Raw genomic sequence first — 16,845 nt, 5'->3', positions numbered from 1 at the left:
TTATATTGCAATGAACAATTACTCTGTAAATCTATGAAGATTTTATGTATAAGAACATAGAAGTATTCTAACAGACAATAAAAATTTTCTTATCTAAGATTTTCCTTTTTCCAGCTATGTTTTAGCAACGGGGCTCTTGAAATTAGATGTCCTCTTCCCAAACCATACAGAAGGAGATCTACAAACAGCTTGATATGTTCTTGTGGAGAGAATTCATCAAGAGAGAAGAGCCCTTTTTCCTAGCCCAAGAAACAAGCTTTGCTCCTCAGCTAAAGACCATGAGTTTTTAAAGCTAATCATTTGGGAATAAAGTAACACCACATATTTAACTTGGGTGTGTTTTGAGCCTTGTCTTCCAGCAGGGAATATATTTGGAGTGAGTTCTGCTCCTGTTGGGAATACGAGGCTTGACTGGTGTTGAAACAATGTAGGTATAACTATGCTCTGCCACTCACAATCTAGATGAGTCTGAGTGTATTCACTTGTTTCCTGGGGCTCAGCTTTCTCATGTTCAGTATGAAATTTTGGACTCAATATTTCTCTCTAGCACAGTCCCTTTCCACATTACTTGATTTTACAGCTGACCCTCCAACCCATAATAATCCAGTTAAATTTCCTACTCCCCCCCACATTCATAGATAGGGATGCTTGGAAGCTATGATAATTAATTTAAAGGAAACCATTTCTTATTAATTCAAGAAGGAGAATATGAGTGACAAGTATATTTAACACTCCTTCAGAACATGAGATGTCACCAGGACAGTGTGGAGATCTTCAGATCCATAGACACTGTTAACTTTTTTTTGGTATTTTATTATTGGGATAACATATAGAGGGGTTACAGTTACATTTGTCAGGTGGTGAGTATGTTATTTCTCGAAACTTGATACCCCTTCTCATGTTTTTGTCCCCCTTTCCCTCCTTCCTTCCCCCTCCCACTCTTGTTTTCCTCCTTCTCTTCCTTATTTCAGATAAACCAATAAGTGTGTATACAGTATACCAGTACACAAATTCAGATACAGTACCTCATGAGATTAACCATAGTGGAAAAAAGAAAAAGAAAGAGAAAGGAATAACTTACATAGTACATTAAGAACAGCAATCACAAAGATGAGCCTCTTGTTTCAATATCCTAGAGTTCAGTTCATTTGGTCTCACCCGGTATGGCCTTACGTACATAGCTTTTGAGCTATTGTGGTCCTCTGTTAGGAGAATCCTAAATGCATACTAATTATTACTAATGAGGGAAACCATAGAGCCTATGTTCCTTTGGGACTGGCTTATTTCACTTAATATGACCCTGCATAGCAAAAACAATCCTTAGCAGAAAGAACAGTTCTGGAGGAATATCAATGCCAAACTTCAGACTCTATTACAGAGATATGTAGTAATCAAAACAACTTGGTACTGGCATGAGAATAGGCCTGAGGACCAATGGAATAGAACTGAAGACCCATAAATCAACCCACAGACCAATGACCACTTAATCATCAACAAGGGAGCAAAAAAAAAAATAACATGGATGAAAGATAGCCTCTTTAATGGTGCGGGCAGGATTGGTTATACACCTACAAAAAACTAAAGCTGGATCCTTATATCTCACCCTGCACCAGAATTAATTCCAAGTGGATCATTACCTTAAGGTAAAAGCAGATACCCTGAAAATTTTACAAGAAGGAATAAGAGATACATTAGGTCTCCTTGGTACAGGTTGAAACTTTCTTAATAAAGGTCTAGAAACACAACAACTTATTTGGACAAATGGGACTGCATTAAACTGCTGAGCTTCTGTATGGCAAAGTACATAGCTGGCTAGTTAAATAGAAAGCCCACAGAGTGGGAGAAGATCTTCACTAGGCATGCACAGACAAGGGCCTCGTATCTAAAATATATCTACACCTAAAAAAATTGAATCTCTCCAAAACAAACCCTCAAAGAATCAACCATCCCATTAAAAGGTGGGCTAAAGACTTAAAGAGAGATTTCTCTGAAGAGAAATCAAAATGGCCTACAGACACATGAATAAATACTTGACATCTCTGGCCATAAAAGAAATGCAAATCAAAACAACTTTGAGATTCCACTTCACTCTAGTTAGAATGGCCAGGATCAAGAAATCTAATAACAGATGCTGGAGGGGATGTGGCCAGGAGGGATCACTACTACACTGTTGGTGATAGTGTAAACTCATTCAACCACTATGGAAAGCAGTATGGCAATGTCTCAAAAGGGTAAACGTAGAGCCCCCTATGACCCAGCAATTGTACTCCTTGGCATTACCCAAATGTCCAGAAATAAGGACACACTAAATCCACTAGCACAACGATGTTCATTGCAGGACTATTTACCATAGCAAAGATATGGAACCAACCCAGATGCCCCTCAGTTGATGATCAACAAGATGTGGTATTTATACACAATGGAATTCCATGCTGCCATCAGAAAGAATGACATTGCTTCATTCATAACTTTTGTTTTTAAAACAATCCTGGGAATTGGTGTGATCAGTCCCAACTAACCATGATTCAATACTACATAAATTCCTGAAACACAGAGAACAGGAAGCAGGGCAAGAGAGAGATCCACACACAGAGCCCCCCCCCCGAAATCAGCTATATCTAATGCTGAATCTTTTCCCATGTCCTGGGATATGACAGGATTTCATGATGCTTCCTACAGCGTGGGAAGGTCTTGTCTCAGATTTCCACTCAATGAGAATGTCATAATGGGTCATCACACTGTTGAGAACAACAGGGTGGATGTCTGAGCCAATGGTTCAGAACATGCACAGTGAATATGCAAGTTAATGGTGCTCGATCAGGTGACTGAAGACAGATTACCTACAGTTCTCACTTCCCCGGATGAACAAAGATGGAGCAGAGTATGTGCAGGTAGAAGGAGGTAACACAAATGGGTGTCACCTCCTTCTACACTGTGGTATAGGAGAGAAGGAAAGGTCATGACACTTCCTAGCTTCAGCCTTCCTGTTACAAGAAGTGCCTCCCAGCCCCTCTCCAACCACTTCCTCATCACCCATCACTATCTTGTTCTTTGCTTCTAATCCTTCCACCATGCTGCCAGAGGTAGTGTGCTGTTTAACATGAGTACAGGGAGAATGTGAGGAAGTCTTGGCACACATTGCAGTCAGGGACACATTGCACACTTATGCATGTCAGGACCACAAATAAGAGTGGTGCAGAACTGTGGTGGATGGTGAAGAGAACCCCAGCATCTGTGATCTCTTTGCTGAAATACCCTCCACTTCTTTCAGAGGATGGGCATCAGAAGAGTGTCAGGGTTCTAGGGCTGTGCGTTCTTGCTGTCTTTTATCAAGTGACCGGGATAGGTAAGAGCTAAGATGGGTGTAAGGAAATGCTTTGGCAAATGGGTGGTATTTAATAGTTGGTTAGCAGTTGAGTTGTCCATCACTGTCCTGGAATGGCTTCAGCTATCTATCTCAGTGTATGTCCAACCCAAGCTCCACTAAGGGAGGATGGGCTAGATGTGAATGGCAAGGTCAGTGTTAGTGGCAGGGGGAGGGGGAGGGGCCTCGAGCTGAGGATAAAAGCTGGTGCAGAATGACAGAAGATCATCAGAGAGGTGCCTGGGGAAGCTGAAGGCATCTTTCAGGGGAGGGCCTCAAGGAACTCGGGCAGGGACAGGGGTCTCCTCGATTCTTATTGAGCACTTCCTGTTTCTCAGCTGGATCAGCAATTTCAAAGTCCAGAATTAGCAGGAAATTGTCTCTAAGGTGCTTAAATTTCAGGAATAAGGAAGGACAAAGGGAGAGGGAGAGAGGAGGAAAGAGGGAAAAAAGGGAAGGGGTAGGAAGACAGGGAGAGGAAAAAGGAAAGAGGAAGGAATGAGGGGGGAGGGAGAGAGGAGAGAGAGAGGAGAACACTAAAGGGAAGATGTCTGCAAGGTAGAAATTGGGTCTTCACTAGAACCTGGCTAAGAAGATGGTCTGATATCTTGAGCTTCCAACTTCCATGATTACAAAGTTGTATGAGCAGACTCACACAGCAGCATTGTAGCTAAATGGCAAATGGCTCAGAGCAGGCATCTCATTTGTGTGATAATCAAGTAGCAAAATAGCTATGGCTCTTCCTCCCTGGGCTAAGGGCTACCCTTCTGTTATTATCCCAACATCCATGACAGACAGCCCAGACTCAGAAAGCAGGCTTAAAAGTGACTTCTCCTGAGTCCTCCCCACACCCCGAACATGATTGGAAAGCACTCGAGGTATCCAGCTGCCTGCCCTGACAACCACTGCCCGGCACTCAAAGGAATCAGTGGGTGACAAAAGCAACGACTTTGACATTTAAGTCAGCCTTTGGTGTATCTCTTTCCCACAAACCCACCATGACAAGTGTTTTTGCAGTGAAGCGGTTCAGACATCAAAAGGGGCCTCATAAAAGAGCCCGCAAGACCCAGGCATCTGCAGTCGTCATGACGTTCAGAGTATACCTCTGACCCTCTTCTACCTCCTCACTACCCTGTACACACTGGACCCCCCAGGACCCCAACCTTGGGACTCTGCTTACATCAGGTATTGAGCACTGTTTCACAGTCACTCTTGTTTTGGGCCCTCTGGGTTAGAAGGTTAACTCACATGTCAACAGGTGATGATGTGACTTTACACAAATCAGTTAACTCATTTGATTGCCAGTTTCCTCATTTGTGTTCATCTAAGTAACAAATATTGATTGCTTCAAATGCCAGACATGGTTCTAAACTCGGAACTCACATTTGCTATTTCTTTGAGACATGGGATTGAGCAGGCAGTGGAAGGCCTGCAGTTTCCCCGCTGCGCTGCATGCTTGTGTATGATTCCTCTGAGGGCTGAGAATGAGAGCTGGCCAATCTGCTGAGCCACTGCAGTTCTGTATCTCCTCAGGCTGTATCAGCAGGGCTCTGCCTTCCCAAGAGCTTGAGGATGCTCTTTGAGAAAATAGCAAATGTTCTGAATGGTATTAACCCCTTCTATCCAGGAAGAAGACATTGGCACTCTGGCTTCTCGGGTTGCATTTTGGATGGCAAGGTCATTTGGAGGCTTGAACATCAGAGCTCGTCCAGGGCTCCAGTTGGAAATTTTGGCTGTAGAACTGCATAATTCCTTGTAAATATTTTCTGGGTTTTTTTACCCCAAGACTTGACAAACTGAGACAGTGAATTAATAATGTAAAACTACTATTTGGAAGGTATGTAAATATTTTCAGGCTGGGAGTGTGGCCTGGTGGTAGGGTGCTTGCCTAGCATGCATGCACCAAGCCCTGGGTTTGATTCCATGGTACTGCATACACAGAAAAAGCCAGGAGTGGTGCTGTGGCTCACTGCTCAAGGGTAGAGTGCTAGCCTTGAGAAAGCTTAAGGACAGTGCTTAGGCCTGAATTCAAGCCCCGCGACTGGCAATTTTTTTTTCAATCATTATTTATTGAGAGCATATTACTCACTAGCCACTGTGCTAAACAGGGTATCCATTGGTCCTTGTATTCATGGAGTTTACAGTAGAGTACAGAAGACAGACATTAGAAAAATATATGTGTGTTTAGGCACTTGCATTTATGTAATGAGAAGTTGTGATAAATACCAATAGAAGAAAAAAAAACCTCACAGCACCATGAGTGGGAGTACTAATAAGGATTGTTTCTGTCAGATAGTCCAACCGGTGAAGGCCTCTTCAGGAAGTGGTACGTCAAACAAAGTAAGGTCCCGAAGTAGAATTCACTACATTTGTTGATCTGCAAGACATTTATGAACACAGAGTGATGAGAAAGCTAGAGGGCAAAAGAAGGAAAGTAACAAGTGAGAAGGAGCATAATCTTAGAAGTCCTGGTAAAAGTTCAAATTGTTTTCTAAAGCCAGTGGGAAGAAGCCGGAGTGAAAATGATGCATACATACAATCTGATTTACATTTGTTCCTGGGGCATATGAATGAGCAACATGGCACACCTCAGTGAAAGGCTGGAGACATACAGTGTTGTCATGCTGCATTGATAAAGTCACCATGGGCCAACAATAGCTATGGAGTGCCATCAGGAAAAACACACAGCCCCACTGAGTGAGGTTGCAGAATCTTAGTTCTCAACCAGAAGTCCTGCTTCTGACCTGGGACCCTCCTGCATTCATCAGTTTGAATATATTTATAAGTTTTTAATCGTATGGTGGCAGAATAAAAAGAGACAAATATTTAATTTGTTAATACTGAGTATTATCTTGTCCTCCTACACTTTTTCTCGTCTCCAAGAGCATAAAGCCTGGAAATTATCATTGTGATTTCTACCCTGCAATGTATGTAGCTCCCGAATTCAATTCCACCATGGACAAGCAGTATGAGATTGAGAGGATGGAAAGGAATGGGAGGCCATCGTTCTTCCACGCAGTTACTAAAAGGCACACGGAACACACAAGGCGTAATCTGTGGGGTTTTTTTCCCCTATGGTCTTGAGAGTTACCTAAAAGTTATAGTCCTAAGAGGTACCAATTTCATTGCTCTTGGTACCAGGAATTACCAATTAAGTTTCCTAAAAATAATCTTTATGACCTTTGTTTGTCTAGGACAAAACTTCTCTTGCTTATACATTTAGAATGGCTTTGTTGTCATGAGCATTTCCTGAGCAGCATTAGTTAAGAATAGTCAGACCGCTGTATGAGGCCTTCGGGTTGCAGGATGCTGACCCACCGCTGCTGCCTTTATTACAGTCTCTCAGTTTGCCTCCTTCAGCTGCAGGTAACGAGGAACAAGAGTTATGTTCCTCCAGCTTGTCCTTTCCCAGTAGGAAAACATGCAGAAGCTTCCTTTCTCTTGGAGTCTGAACTTACCAAATTGAAGATAGAAGCAAGTTGTGGACATCTGTCTGAGCACAGGCTTGAAGTAACAGGACAGGGCTGAGCAAATTCATTGAAATGGAACTTCTGAATTCCATGAGCCAAAGGCAGCCTTTCCTACTTTTAATGGATTTCTCTCAGATATTTTGTCATAGGGACACACAGGTGACTAACCAAAACATGGAAACAATAATGACAGGCTTTCGTCTCAAATTAGAAATACAACAGAACTCCAGATAACTTAAAGCCAAGATATGAAACATGCCATGGTACACAGTGTTCGAGAGAGGCTATAGATTTATCTGAAGCACAAGGATCTCCGACAAATCAGTATAGAGGAGATAGGAAACCCAATGAAAAGATGGTCATAGCATATGAACAGGAAAGTGGGGGTTATTTCTTCAAATGGAAGTGAAGATGTGAAAGTGGCTGTGACTCCATGGTTTCAGTCCTTGCATGTACCCCATAGGTGTCCTATTTCTGTAGCCAGGCAGTGGCTGGTAGCCCCAGGGTTGCCCTGCTTTGTGAAGCTACAGGAAGGAGAAGCTTAGCTACCAGCCTTCACAGGTTGCATAGCCACAGCAATTGCAGCTTTGAAGGCATTCACCAGAAATTTGTGGGTGGAAACCTCATGGGGTTTGCTCTCAGCTTCTTGAGGCTTCTCAGCTTCAGAGGCAGAGAGGGTGGGGTAGTTCTCTCTTTCTCTCTCTGCAGAAAGAGAGACTCAGAGAAGGTGGTGTTTCCCTTGGCTATGGAAACTCTATAAAGAGAAGCCGACTTCTCTTCTCTCCAGCAGTCAGAAACAAGAGTCCCATCCTTGACACTGCGGCCTCCACACGATTGCAAAGAAGGAAAACATTTTTGCTGGGACAGTCCCCAGTCACTTGAAGTCATGCAGCAGCCCTTGAATTACCCATACCCCCAAATCTACTGGGTGGACAGCAGTGCGAGCTCTTCCTGGGCTTCCCCAGAGTCCATGTTCCCTTGTCCAGCTTCTGTGCCTGCAAGGACTGCTCAAAGGAGGCCACCACCACCACCACCACCACCACCACCACCACCACCACTACTGCCTCCACCATTGCCCCCGCTGCCTCCACTGCCCCCCCTGCCCCCACCACCACTAAAGAAGAGGAAGGAGCACAACCCAGGCCTATGGCTCCTGATGATGTTTTTCATGGTTCTGGCAGCCCTGGTTGGACTGGGGATGGGAATGTATCAGCTGTTCTACCTACAGAAGGAGCTGGCAGAACTGCGTGAGGTAAGCCTGGCACCTGGGCTGCTGTCCCTGGGACTCCATGGCATCAGATGTCTTTGCTGAAATGGTGGTTGGCTGCTACTGTTGGGACCATTGCCTGGCTTGCAAAGATTTGATCAAGACTTTCCCCCTTTCTTGTGTTAGAAATGGGCTGTTCTAGTTACTGTGATTTATAGTCGTGAGTAGTGAGATGTTTTCTGCCTCGTCAAGAACAAAAGGCAAACCTCTCTTCCTTTTTCAGTTGTCAGGTCCATCTGTTCAGCTAGTTACTGTCTTCTATCTAGTGAATTGGGAAGGAAAAGCATTCTGAGTCTTGCTTAGCAGTAAATTGGCTCAAATGTCCAACTTAAATCTCCTGGAAAGACAGAAAAATATTAGCGAGGTTCTGATCACAGGACTGAGGGTCAGTGAGAAAGGATTGCTTGGCTGAAATCAAAGTAGGCAAGAATTTGGGGGTATTTAATTTCCTGGGGCTTGGTTATTTGATATGTCTGCCTCATTTGCTTAAATGCCTTCAAATTTGTGACACAACCTTTTCTCTTTTGCTAGTCTGTCAGCCAAAGGCATACAGAATCATCTCTGGAGAAGCAAATAGGTGAGTCCATTTATGCATGTACATGGAGTTTACAAGATAATCTTCAACACTGATCAAAGTTAGTTGGTGGAATATTTTTTTTCATCCACACTGGTGTTTTATTATAACTCAGAAACAAACAGAATGGGCAAGAATAAACAATCTCACGCAACATAACACTAGTGATTCATTCAATATAAAGAAAAAAAACAAGTCATTTTGGGTTGGTGGAATATTTTGAATTCAGTTCCATGGTTGGGCCTCTGATTACTCTGAGAGGATCCTGGCTAATTCTAACCCCTGGTAAACAGAGTTCCTGCTTTAACATTTTCCTAAACTCATCTGCCCTTGGTCGGAGTCATACATATACCCTGGACTTTGGCCTCCTTGCTCCAGCCTGGCCCTTCCTTGGGCATCTGAGTTCTGGAACACATGGTGGTTGCTGAAACTCCTAGGGAGAGAAAGTGGGACAGAGACAGATACAAATGTTTCTGAGAAATGCTTCTCCAATTTAAACCAACAAGTAATCTTTATTTAGAAACATTTTATATAATACGACCAAGTTATTTTTTTTAAAGCAAGCAATCAGTTACCCATATTAGTACAGGGCTTTGGCAATCAGAGAGAGGCTGGGGGGAAATCCTTCACCGTTATATAGCATTCTGCCCAGTTTCACTTGCAGAGGCCTTGAGGTTTCTTTGATGCTAAAGAAAGATCCTGGCAGACAAAAATGTGGATGGCTGACTTTATGGACTTTCAAAGTTTCATTTTGGAAGCCACGGACAGATATATTTTATCATATCCTTCATTGATTTTTAACTTAGATTCACTGAACTTATAGGTTTGATTTGGGTTGGGAGCTTAAAGTAAATTTGCTCTAACCACTTCATTGTTCAGAAGAGAAGGAAAAGATGAGACAGATCTGGTGATAGTCCCAAGATCTGGTATAGAAGTGGGGCTAGTATACAATTTCCTGATGCCTTGTCACCTGTGGGGCTTTCCCACACACACATGGGTGCCACTTGAAAGAGAGAACTTCCTGCTTCTCTATAATCGCTATGCGAAGAGGAATAGATGCAAGGTGCTTCTACAGAGGAAATAGGTAGATCTTCTGCTTGTAAGCTTGCAAGGTATCAGGAGCCACAGGTACCACTGGACAGTCTTCAAGTAGAGCCGGTTCCAAACTCAGAATGTGTCTGCTGCAGGTTCCCAGGTCAGCTCCTGACCAGGAATACAAACTCTTTTAAGAGGCATCACTGGCCTGCTGTGTTCCCCAGAGCTGGCTCCAAGCCAGATAGACCAAATGAGCACTGGGAAAATGGAAATAGTTGTGAGAGAAGAAAGTCTCTGGAAGATAGTGGTTGGTGAAGCAAGTACCTAATTACTCATCCTTCACCCACTCTGAGATGTCAACTGTGGTGACAAAAGTCAAACGAATGGATGAGTCAGGTCTTCCTCTGCCACCTCACGATTCCCTTCTCTGTATAGACCAGAGTTCCATGAGTTATCCCACCCAAATCATCAGTAACTTTTCAAACTTACAAATTAAAAATTAAAAGATGCATCAGATTTACAAGGTAAAACAAAAAAAGATTGCCAGAGATGTCAAAGAAAAAGCCTGGCTTAAATTTTAGTTTCAGTCACTATGTGTGAAAATTGGTACAACTTTTCTAAAGACCAGTTTGAAAATACATATCGACATATCGAGGGGATGCTTTTTCATTTTTTTAACACTATTTAGTTGATCACTTATTATTTTTTCCCTGGGTCTTGAACTCAGGGCCTGGGCACTGCCCTTGAGCTTTCTCAAGGCTAGTGTTCTACCACTTGAGCCGCAGCACTCTTTCCAGCTTTTTCCTGTGTAGGTGGTACTGAAGAATCGAACCCACAGCTTTGTGCATGCTAGACAAGCACTCTACCACTAGGCCACACTCCCAGTTCTCACTTAATTTTTTTCCGGTCCTAGGAACTATCCCTGAGCTTTCTGTGCTCTAAGGCTAGTACCACTTAAGCCACAGTTCACTTCTCTCTCTCTCTCTCTCTCTCTCTCTCTCTCTCTCTCTCTCTCTCTCTCTCTCTCTCTCTCTCTCTCTCTTTCTCTCTCTCTTTCTTTCTCTCTTTCTTTCTTTCTGTGGAGATAAGTCTTAAGGTCTTTCCTGCCTGGAATAGCTTCAAGCTGCAATCCTCCGCTCTCAGCCTCCTGAGTTTTTAGGATTGCAGTTATGAGCCATGATCCATGATCCATCCCCTGACTTCACTTATTAATTTTAAAAAGCGATTATCTTTAAGTAGTTGTTTAATGCTACATGCCAATTTATGAATACACTTCTTGGAAGGATGTAGGGCATGTCGTGGGGTGTAGTGGCTGGTGAAAATGTGTAACTGTTCCCCCTCCCATCAACTAACAAGCCACTAAAAGAAAACAAAAACATGTACCAGAGCCTTGGAACTTGGTTTAATTTATACACATATCACCATAAATTTACCTTTGTAAACTAAGTAGAGACATAGCCAAAGAATAAATATAAGTATTTCCATCAGTCATAAAAATAATTTCCATCATAATAATTCAGAAAATTTCCCAAAGTCTGAGAACAGGAGATCACTTAAATATGTTAGAGTGCATTCAGACAAAGGCACAACTTTCAGCAACCAAAACCCTTATAGCAGAATAATACTGCTATAAGAACTGTGTCCTCAATCTTGTTAGATAAAAAGACAGGTTTCCAAAGGCTCTGCACAGCCCAATATCGACTTTGGAAAGGCTACCTATGTGTATTTATCCTCTGCTCTTAGAAAAGAACTAGAAGGATTTACACAGTGAATTCCTCTTGGAAACACAGTTATAGGAGATTCATTTTTTCATTTCCTATTTTTCCCATAATTAGTTAAACTCAATATTTCATTCATCTGTAAGTGTTTTTAGAGTAGGTTAAGCTGGATGTTGGGAGTTGACAGAGAAAGAGACAAGGAGGCCTCTTCTCAGGAACCTTTTGGGGTAGCCAACTTAATTTCAAATTATACTAGTGATGGGGGTGTAGGAGGGGAAGTCAAGTAGTCCAAAAATTCTCCTCCCAGGGGAGGGAGTTGATGTTGACACCTGAAGGATAGGAATCCCCTCAAATGAAAGGCGTGTGTGAGTTGTGAAGTGGAGGGAGAAACATTCCACATTGGGAATAATGTTGGGTCAGAAAGCCAAAGGCTAGAAAATATTTCATTTATATATATATATATATATCCCGTAGATATTTATAAGGGTATTGTCTATCAAATCATAGTATACTAGGCTTAGTGTGGAATATAGAGATATGCATCTTGTGGTTCTCAGTTCCATTTACTGCTTGTACATGGCTGAGTGGTCAATAAGCTGCCAAAGTGTTGTGATATAGTAATGTCGAGAAGAATCAGTTTTACCATTCCTCTTCAGAAGAAAACCTATGCTTGCCAGAGACTGATCAAGTCTGCAGCTCAAGAGTCTGATTTTGTTCTGCTTGGGTAATGCTCTCAGGAGACCAGACAATTTTCAGACCTGATATGAACTTTAAAGGCCAACCATAATCCCAAGATGGACAAGCACCTTCCTGGGCCTCATTCTAGAAAGTCTTAGTTGAATTCATGAGCTAAATCATAAGTTTTCTACCTTGGAGGAAGTATTTGAAGCCAGTGTCCATTTTGCAGGAGAAAAAAAATCCTGTCAGTATTCATTTGTTCGTTCTATTTCATTTGACAAGGCTTTACTAAAGGCATTCTCTATGTGAGACACAAGGCTAAACACTCCGGTAAATTCTACACATGGTAAGCAACACATCATTTATTTAGGAGAGCAGGAATATCACAGTTTTTCTGGTTACACAAAAAGAGAACCAGAAGTGAGATAATGGGTGATGACGGAGGAATGTTTGATTTATAAGCAACATAATATCAGACTGAAAATTAAAAGAATTTTACGTGGCCCTTACTGATTGAAGTTTTACACAGAGATCTCTCTGTGAAAGGTCTCTTCCCAAAGGCCCAGAGGCAAGGGAGAAGAGGTGCATTTAGGTCCTAGAACACCCTGGTGTACAATGTGATTGCAGTAGAGAAAATAAGCTGAAGTCATGTGGTGGGGTCAACTTATATACAACTGTATGTTCAGTGAGGAGCCATTAAGGGTATCTCAGGTCTCAGTGATATAAGGTGTTTGTGTGAAGCTAAGGATAATTAACTTGGGGGCAAATTGTAGACCATCCAAAAAGGAAAAGACGTGGTGGTAATGAGATGAATTCAGTTATCTTCAGACTCTGCCTTGCAGCATACTGAGGCAGTCGAGCCAGAGTGGACCAAGCCCTGGATTTAGAGTTGGGAGATGGGAATGTCTGCCCATCTCTGTCATTAGTCACCCAACTTCCAACCTCACCTGGCCAACAGAAAGGTGGGAATTATTCCTACCTTCAAGGGAAAGCCCAAAAGCGAATAACAGATATGGTAATTTTTTAGGCATCATTGCTTGTGTTCACTGCATCCTCTTGTAACATGATAGTGTATGTTACTATCTTACTTTGACTTATTTTTCAAAAATAATCTCTGCTTCTGAAATACAAATGGCTCTGACACCTAGAATTTGAGTGCAAATCAGGATGTGGTTTGCTTATGCATTCAAAGATTTTCATGCAAAGGGTAGAATTTAGCTGGCATCTCATTTTTCCATGTATTCTTTCTCCCTATGATACAGACCACTCCAGCCTACCCTCAGAAAAGAAGGAACCAAGGAAAGCTGCCCATTTAACAGGTCTGTGTCTAGAAGGTACAGGTGGGAGTTGGGAAACCCTTTGGCCAAAAGTGGAAGAGCTGCGCTGGGAAGGTGTTACTTTCGAATGACAGTCCTTGGAACCCAAGAACAGTGAGGTGTGCTACTCAGGTGGATCTCATGCCCCTCTTCTGGGCAAGTGCTAAAGTAGAGCAATGGAGCTATGCTTGACAGGCTCCCTCTCCACATGGAGCTCACTCTTCTATCATTACAAAGACCCATAGGGGACTTGTGATGCAGGGCCAAGAGGAGAGTGGAGAAGGTGAATGATAAAATGATGTAGAGGAGACATGTCATTCTGCCGATTTTGCTGAGAAATTTTCTGTGATTTTGAAGAGAAATGGCGTGGTAGGAATAGAGTATAGACACTACTAATGTGAATCACACAACTTGAAAAGTAGATAAATATTACAAAAAGTGGCATGTCACTGCTCCTGCTCCTATAATAATCACCTAAGCAGAGACTATATAAAAATCCACTCAAGCCTGGTCTGTGGTGATGCCTGTAATCACAGCTACTCAGGAGATGAAGTGCGGAGGTTCATGGCCCATGGTCACCAGACCTTACCTGAAAAATAACTGAAAGCAGAATGACATGTTGTATACTTGCCTTGAGTTCCAAAACATTTCCAAAAAGGAGAGAGAAAGAGATGGCGGGGGGGGGGAGAGGAAGAGAAAGAGAAAGGGAAGATAGAAACAATGGAAGGAAAGAGAAAGAAAGAAAGAAAGAAAGAAAGAAAGAAAGAAAGAAAGAAAGAAAGAAAGGAAGGAAGGAAGGAAAGAAGGAAGGAAGGAAGGAAGGAGAAGGAGGCAGGAAAGAAGTAAAAAAGGAAGGAAGGAAGGATGGAAGGAAGGAAGGGAGGGAGGAAGGAAGGAAAGGAGGAAAGGAGGGATAGAGGAAGGGAGAGAAGGGGAAAATTCAGTGTAGTTAATAAACACTAATTGAGTATCTGCTGTGTGTGAAGCTTTGGGAACCTGAAGATGTATAATACATGATCACTACCTCTAAGGACCTTGAAATCTAGTGGATCAAGAGAAGTCCGTAGCAACAATTTCAGTAACAGAGATAATTCTTTAAATTCTACATGTCAAGCCATGGGGAAGAAAAGGATGTGGATTTTCTTTCAGGTAGAAGAGCCAAAGACTCACTACTACGAGAGGCTGAGGCAGACAACCCGTGAGATCCCTTCTAGCTTTATAAGTCCTTGGGTTTCCCTTTTCTCCTTCTAAAGGGATCTCAAAACCTACAATTTAGGTGCTGGCCTTGAAGACCACCAAATCTTGGCGCTGAAATGATCATATTAATTTTCATTGTGATTTACTTGAGGTAGATATTATTGTTTCAATTGGGAAGATGATAAAAATTGATACAGGCAGTTTGACAAAGATACTGAACTCACTGATAGGTAAAGTTCCAAGCCCTCATTTGTGTTATTCTGGATAAAACATTCGGTAAGAGAAAAGCTTATAACATGAGCTTTGGACGTTTAGCTTGTTAGATACTTAAGCGATTTCCAATGCACACTCGACATTCTCTCTGATTTCTTTTAGGCAATCCCAACTCAAAATCCATCCCTCTGGAATGGGAAGACACCTATGGGATTTCCTTGATTTCTGGCGTGAAGTACATGAAGGGCAGCCTGGTAATCAATGACACTGGACTCTATTTTGTATATTCCAAAGTATACTTCCGGGGCCAAACCTGTAACAATCAGCCCTTGAGCCACAAGGTCTACACAAGGAACTCTAATTATCGCCGGGATCTGGTATTGATGGAAGGGAAGATGATGAATTATTGCACTACTGGACAGATGTGGGCCCGGAGCAGCTACCTAGGGGCAGTGTTCAGCCTCACTCCTGCTGACCATTTATATGTCAATGTATCCGAACTCTCTTTAGTCAATTTTGAGGAATCTAAGACATATTTTGGCTTATATAAGCTCTAAGAACAGCACTTTAGGATTGTCTTCCACTATGAGTCCTTGTTATAGGCACTGGGAATGTCTTCTTGAACCTGACTGAGGTCTAGCGAGAAGAATATGAACCACAGAGACGTTGAGATCACAAGATCCAACAGATCTCAGTGCTCCATCTCACCTAAGGTCTGTGAGCCAAACAAGAGGAGGAATATTCCCAAAGAGTGGAAGCTCCGAGCTGGCCATGGTGGGTCTGCTTGCTACCTCAGAGGATGTCATCCCTCAGGTTCATTGTTGAGACATGGAAGTCGAGGAAGGTGAGGCTTCAGTGACAAGCCCAAAGAGGTCAATGTCCTTTGGCAGCATCTTTAATTCCAAGTGTACATCCTGGGCCACCAGGTGATACTGAGAGAGCAGCAGGAAGGAACTTGGAGAATTCCAGTCCATTTTCTACACATAATGTGTATTTCCAGTGCAATTTTTGTGTGTGATTGAGAGGGAGAGACAGAGATCCTAACGAGTCAACCGAAGTGGAGAGAATGTAGAGATTGTGAGGCACACAGTAGGACATGTATGTCGGAGTGGTGGTAGATCTTGAATTCTTCTTGATAATCAACTCTATTGGTCCTTGAAACTCTTTGAATGGCTAGTGACCATTGTTTTAGAGATATTTATATACTTTTAGCATATTTCAATGAAGAGAAGACATGAAATAAAAGCTGTTATTTTCAGAATACAGGAAAAGCATTCTGAATGTAATATTTAGAAATCACCAAGATTTGAAGTTTGCTTATTATTTCTTTTGTGCATGAGTTTTTATTCACCATGCCTTCAGACTACTTTAACATGAATTGAGAACTATGTAGTAAATTATTTCATCTTTCCTAGGCTCTTTTCTCCATTCTATTTTTTTCCTTCTAAATCTCCCATTATCCAGTGTAAATGCAGCCCAACTTTTCATATATTTGATGGCACCCTGTCTCTTCCAGGGGCAGAAGCTGTGGCAGAAGAGAACAGCCCGTCTGTGGAGGGAAGCACCTGAATTAGAATCTATTTTCTGCTATTTGCCAACTTTACAGTCTCTAAGCAGATTACTTACACTTTCTTGAGGAAAAGAACTAAAGTGGCCAGGTGCTGGTTGTTCATGCTTGGAATCCTAGCTAGTCAGGAGGCTGAGATCTGAAGATTGGGCTTTGAAATCAGACCAGATGCGAAAAATCTGTGAGACATTTATCTCCAATAAAATACTATAAGAGCTGCAAGTGGAGCTGTGGCTCAAATGGTAGAGTGCTAGCTTTGAGCAGAAGATGTTCCACAAATAAATATGCCACTACTTGACATTTGAATGACATTTCTCCACTGTCATTCTTTATATTTATTCAAACATCCTTCCATTTTCATTTCTTCTTTGCAAGCTAGATGGCTCCTCAATTATATTTTTGTTTTAGCATACTGAGCATATATAAATTATGGAATAATCTCATTT

The 16,845-nt window shown here is 42.2% G+C and overlaps 2 protein-coding genes across 4 annotated transcripts in view; both read left to right on the top strand.

Annotated features, from left to right (window-relative positions):
• Positions 1–311, top strand: part of Suco (SUN domain containing ossification factor) — an 89,730-nt gene extending 89,419 nt beyond the window's left edge. For all 3 annotated transcript variants that reach the window (XR_016536834.1, XR_016536833.1, XM_090340423.1), the window contains one exon: positions 115–311. The gene's annotated coding sequence lies outside the window, so the exon portion shown is untranslated. The remainder of the gene's footprint in view (positions 1–114) is intronic.
• A 7,204-nt stretch (positions 312–7,515) lies between these two features.
• On the top strand, positions 7,516–15,679 carry Faslg (Fas ligand). The gene is made up of 4 exons (XM_090339778.1): positions 7,516–8,086; positions 8,633–8,678; positions 13,369–13,425; positions 14,995–15,679. Exons 1-4 carry the CDS (start codon positions 7,721–7,723, stop codon positions 15,387–15,389), a joined length of 864 nt encoding a protein of 287 aa, XP_090195904.1. The 5' UTR covers positions 7,516–7,720; the 3' UTR covers positions 15,390–15,679.
• Positions 15,680–16,845: the final 1,166 nt, after the last annotated feature.

This window comes from Megascapheus bottae, chromosome 10 (genome assembly GCF_031878675.1).
Source record: "Megascapheus bottae isolate mThoBot1 chromosome 10, mThoBot2.hap1, whole genome shotgun sequence".
Classification (NCBI taxonomy): domain Eukaryota; kingdom Metazoa; phylum Chordata; class Mammalia; order Rodentia; family Geomyidae; genus Megascapheus; species Megascapheus bottae.
The sequence above is the reverse complement of the archived record's forward strand: the minus strand, read 5'-3'. Positions and strand labels throughout refer to the sequence as shown.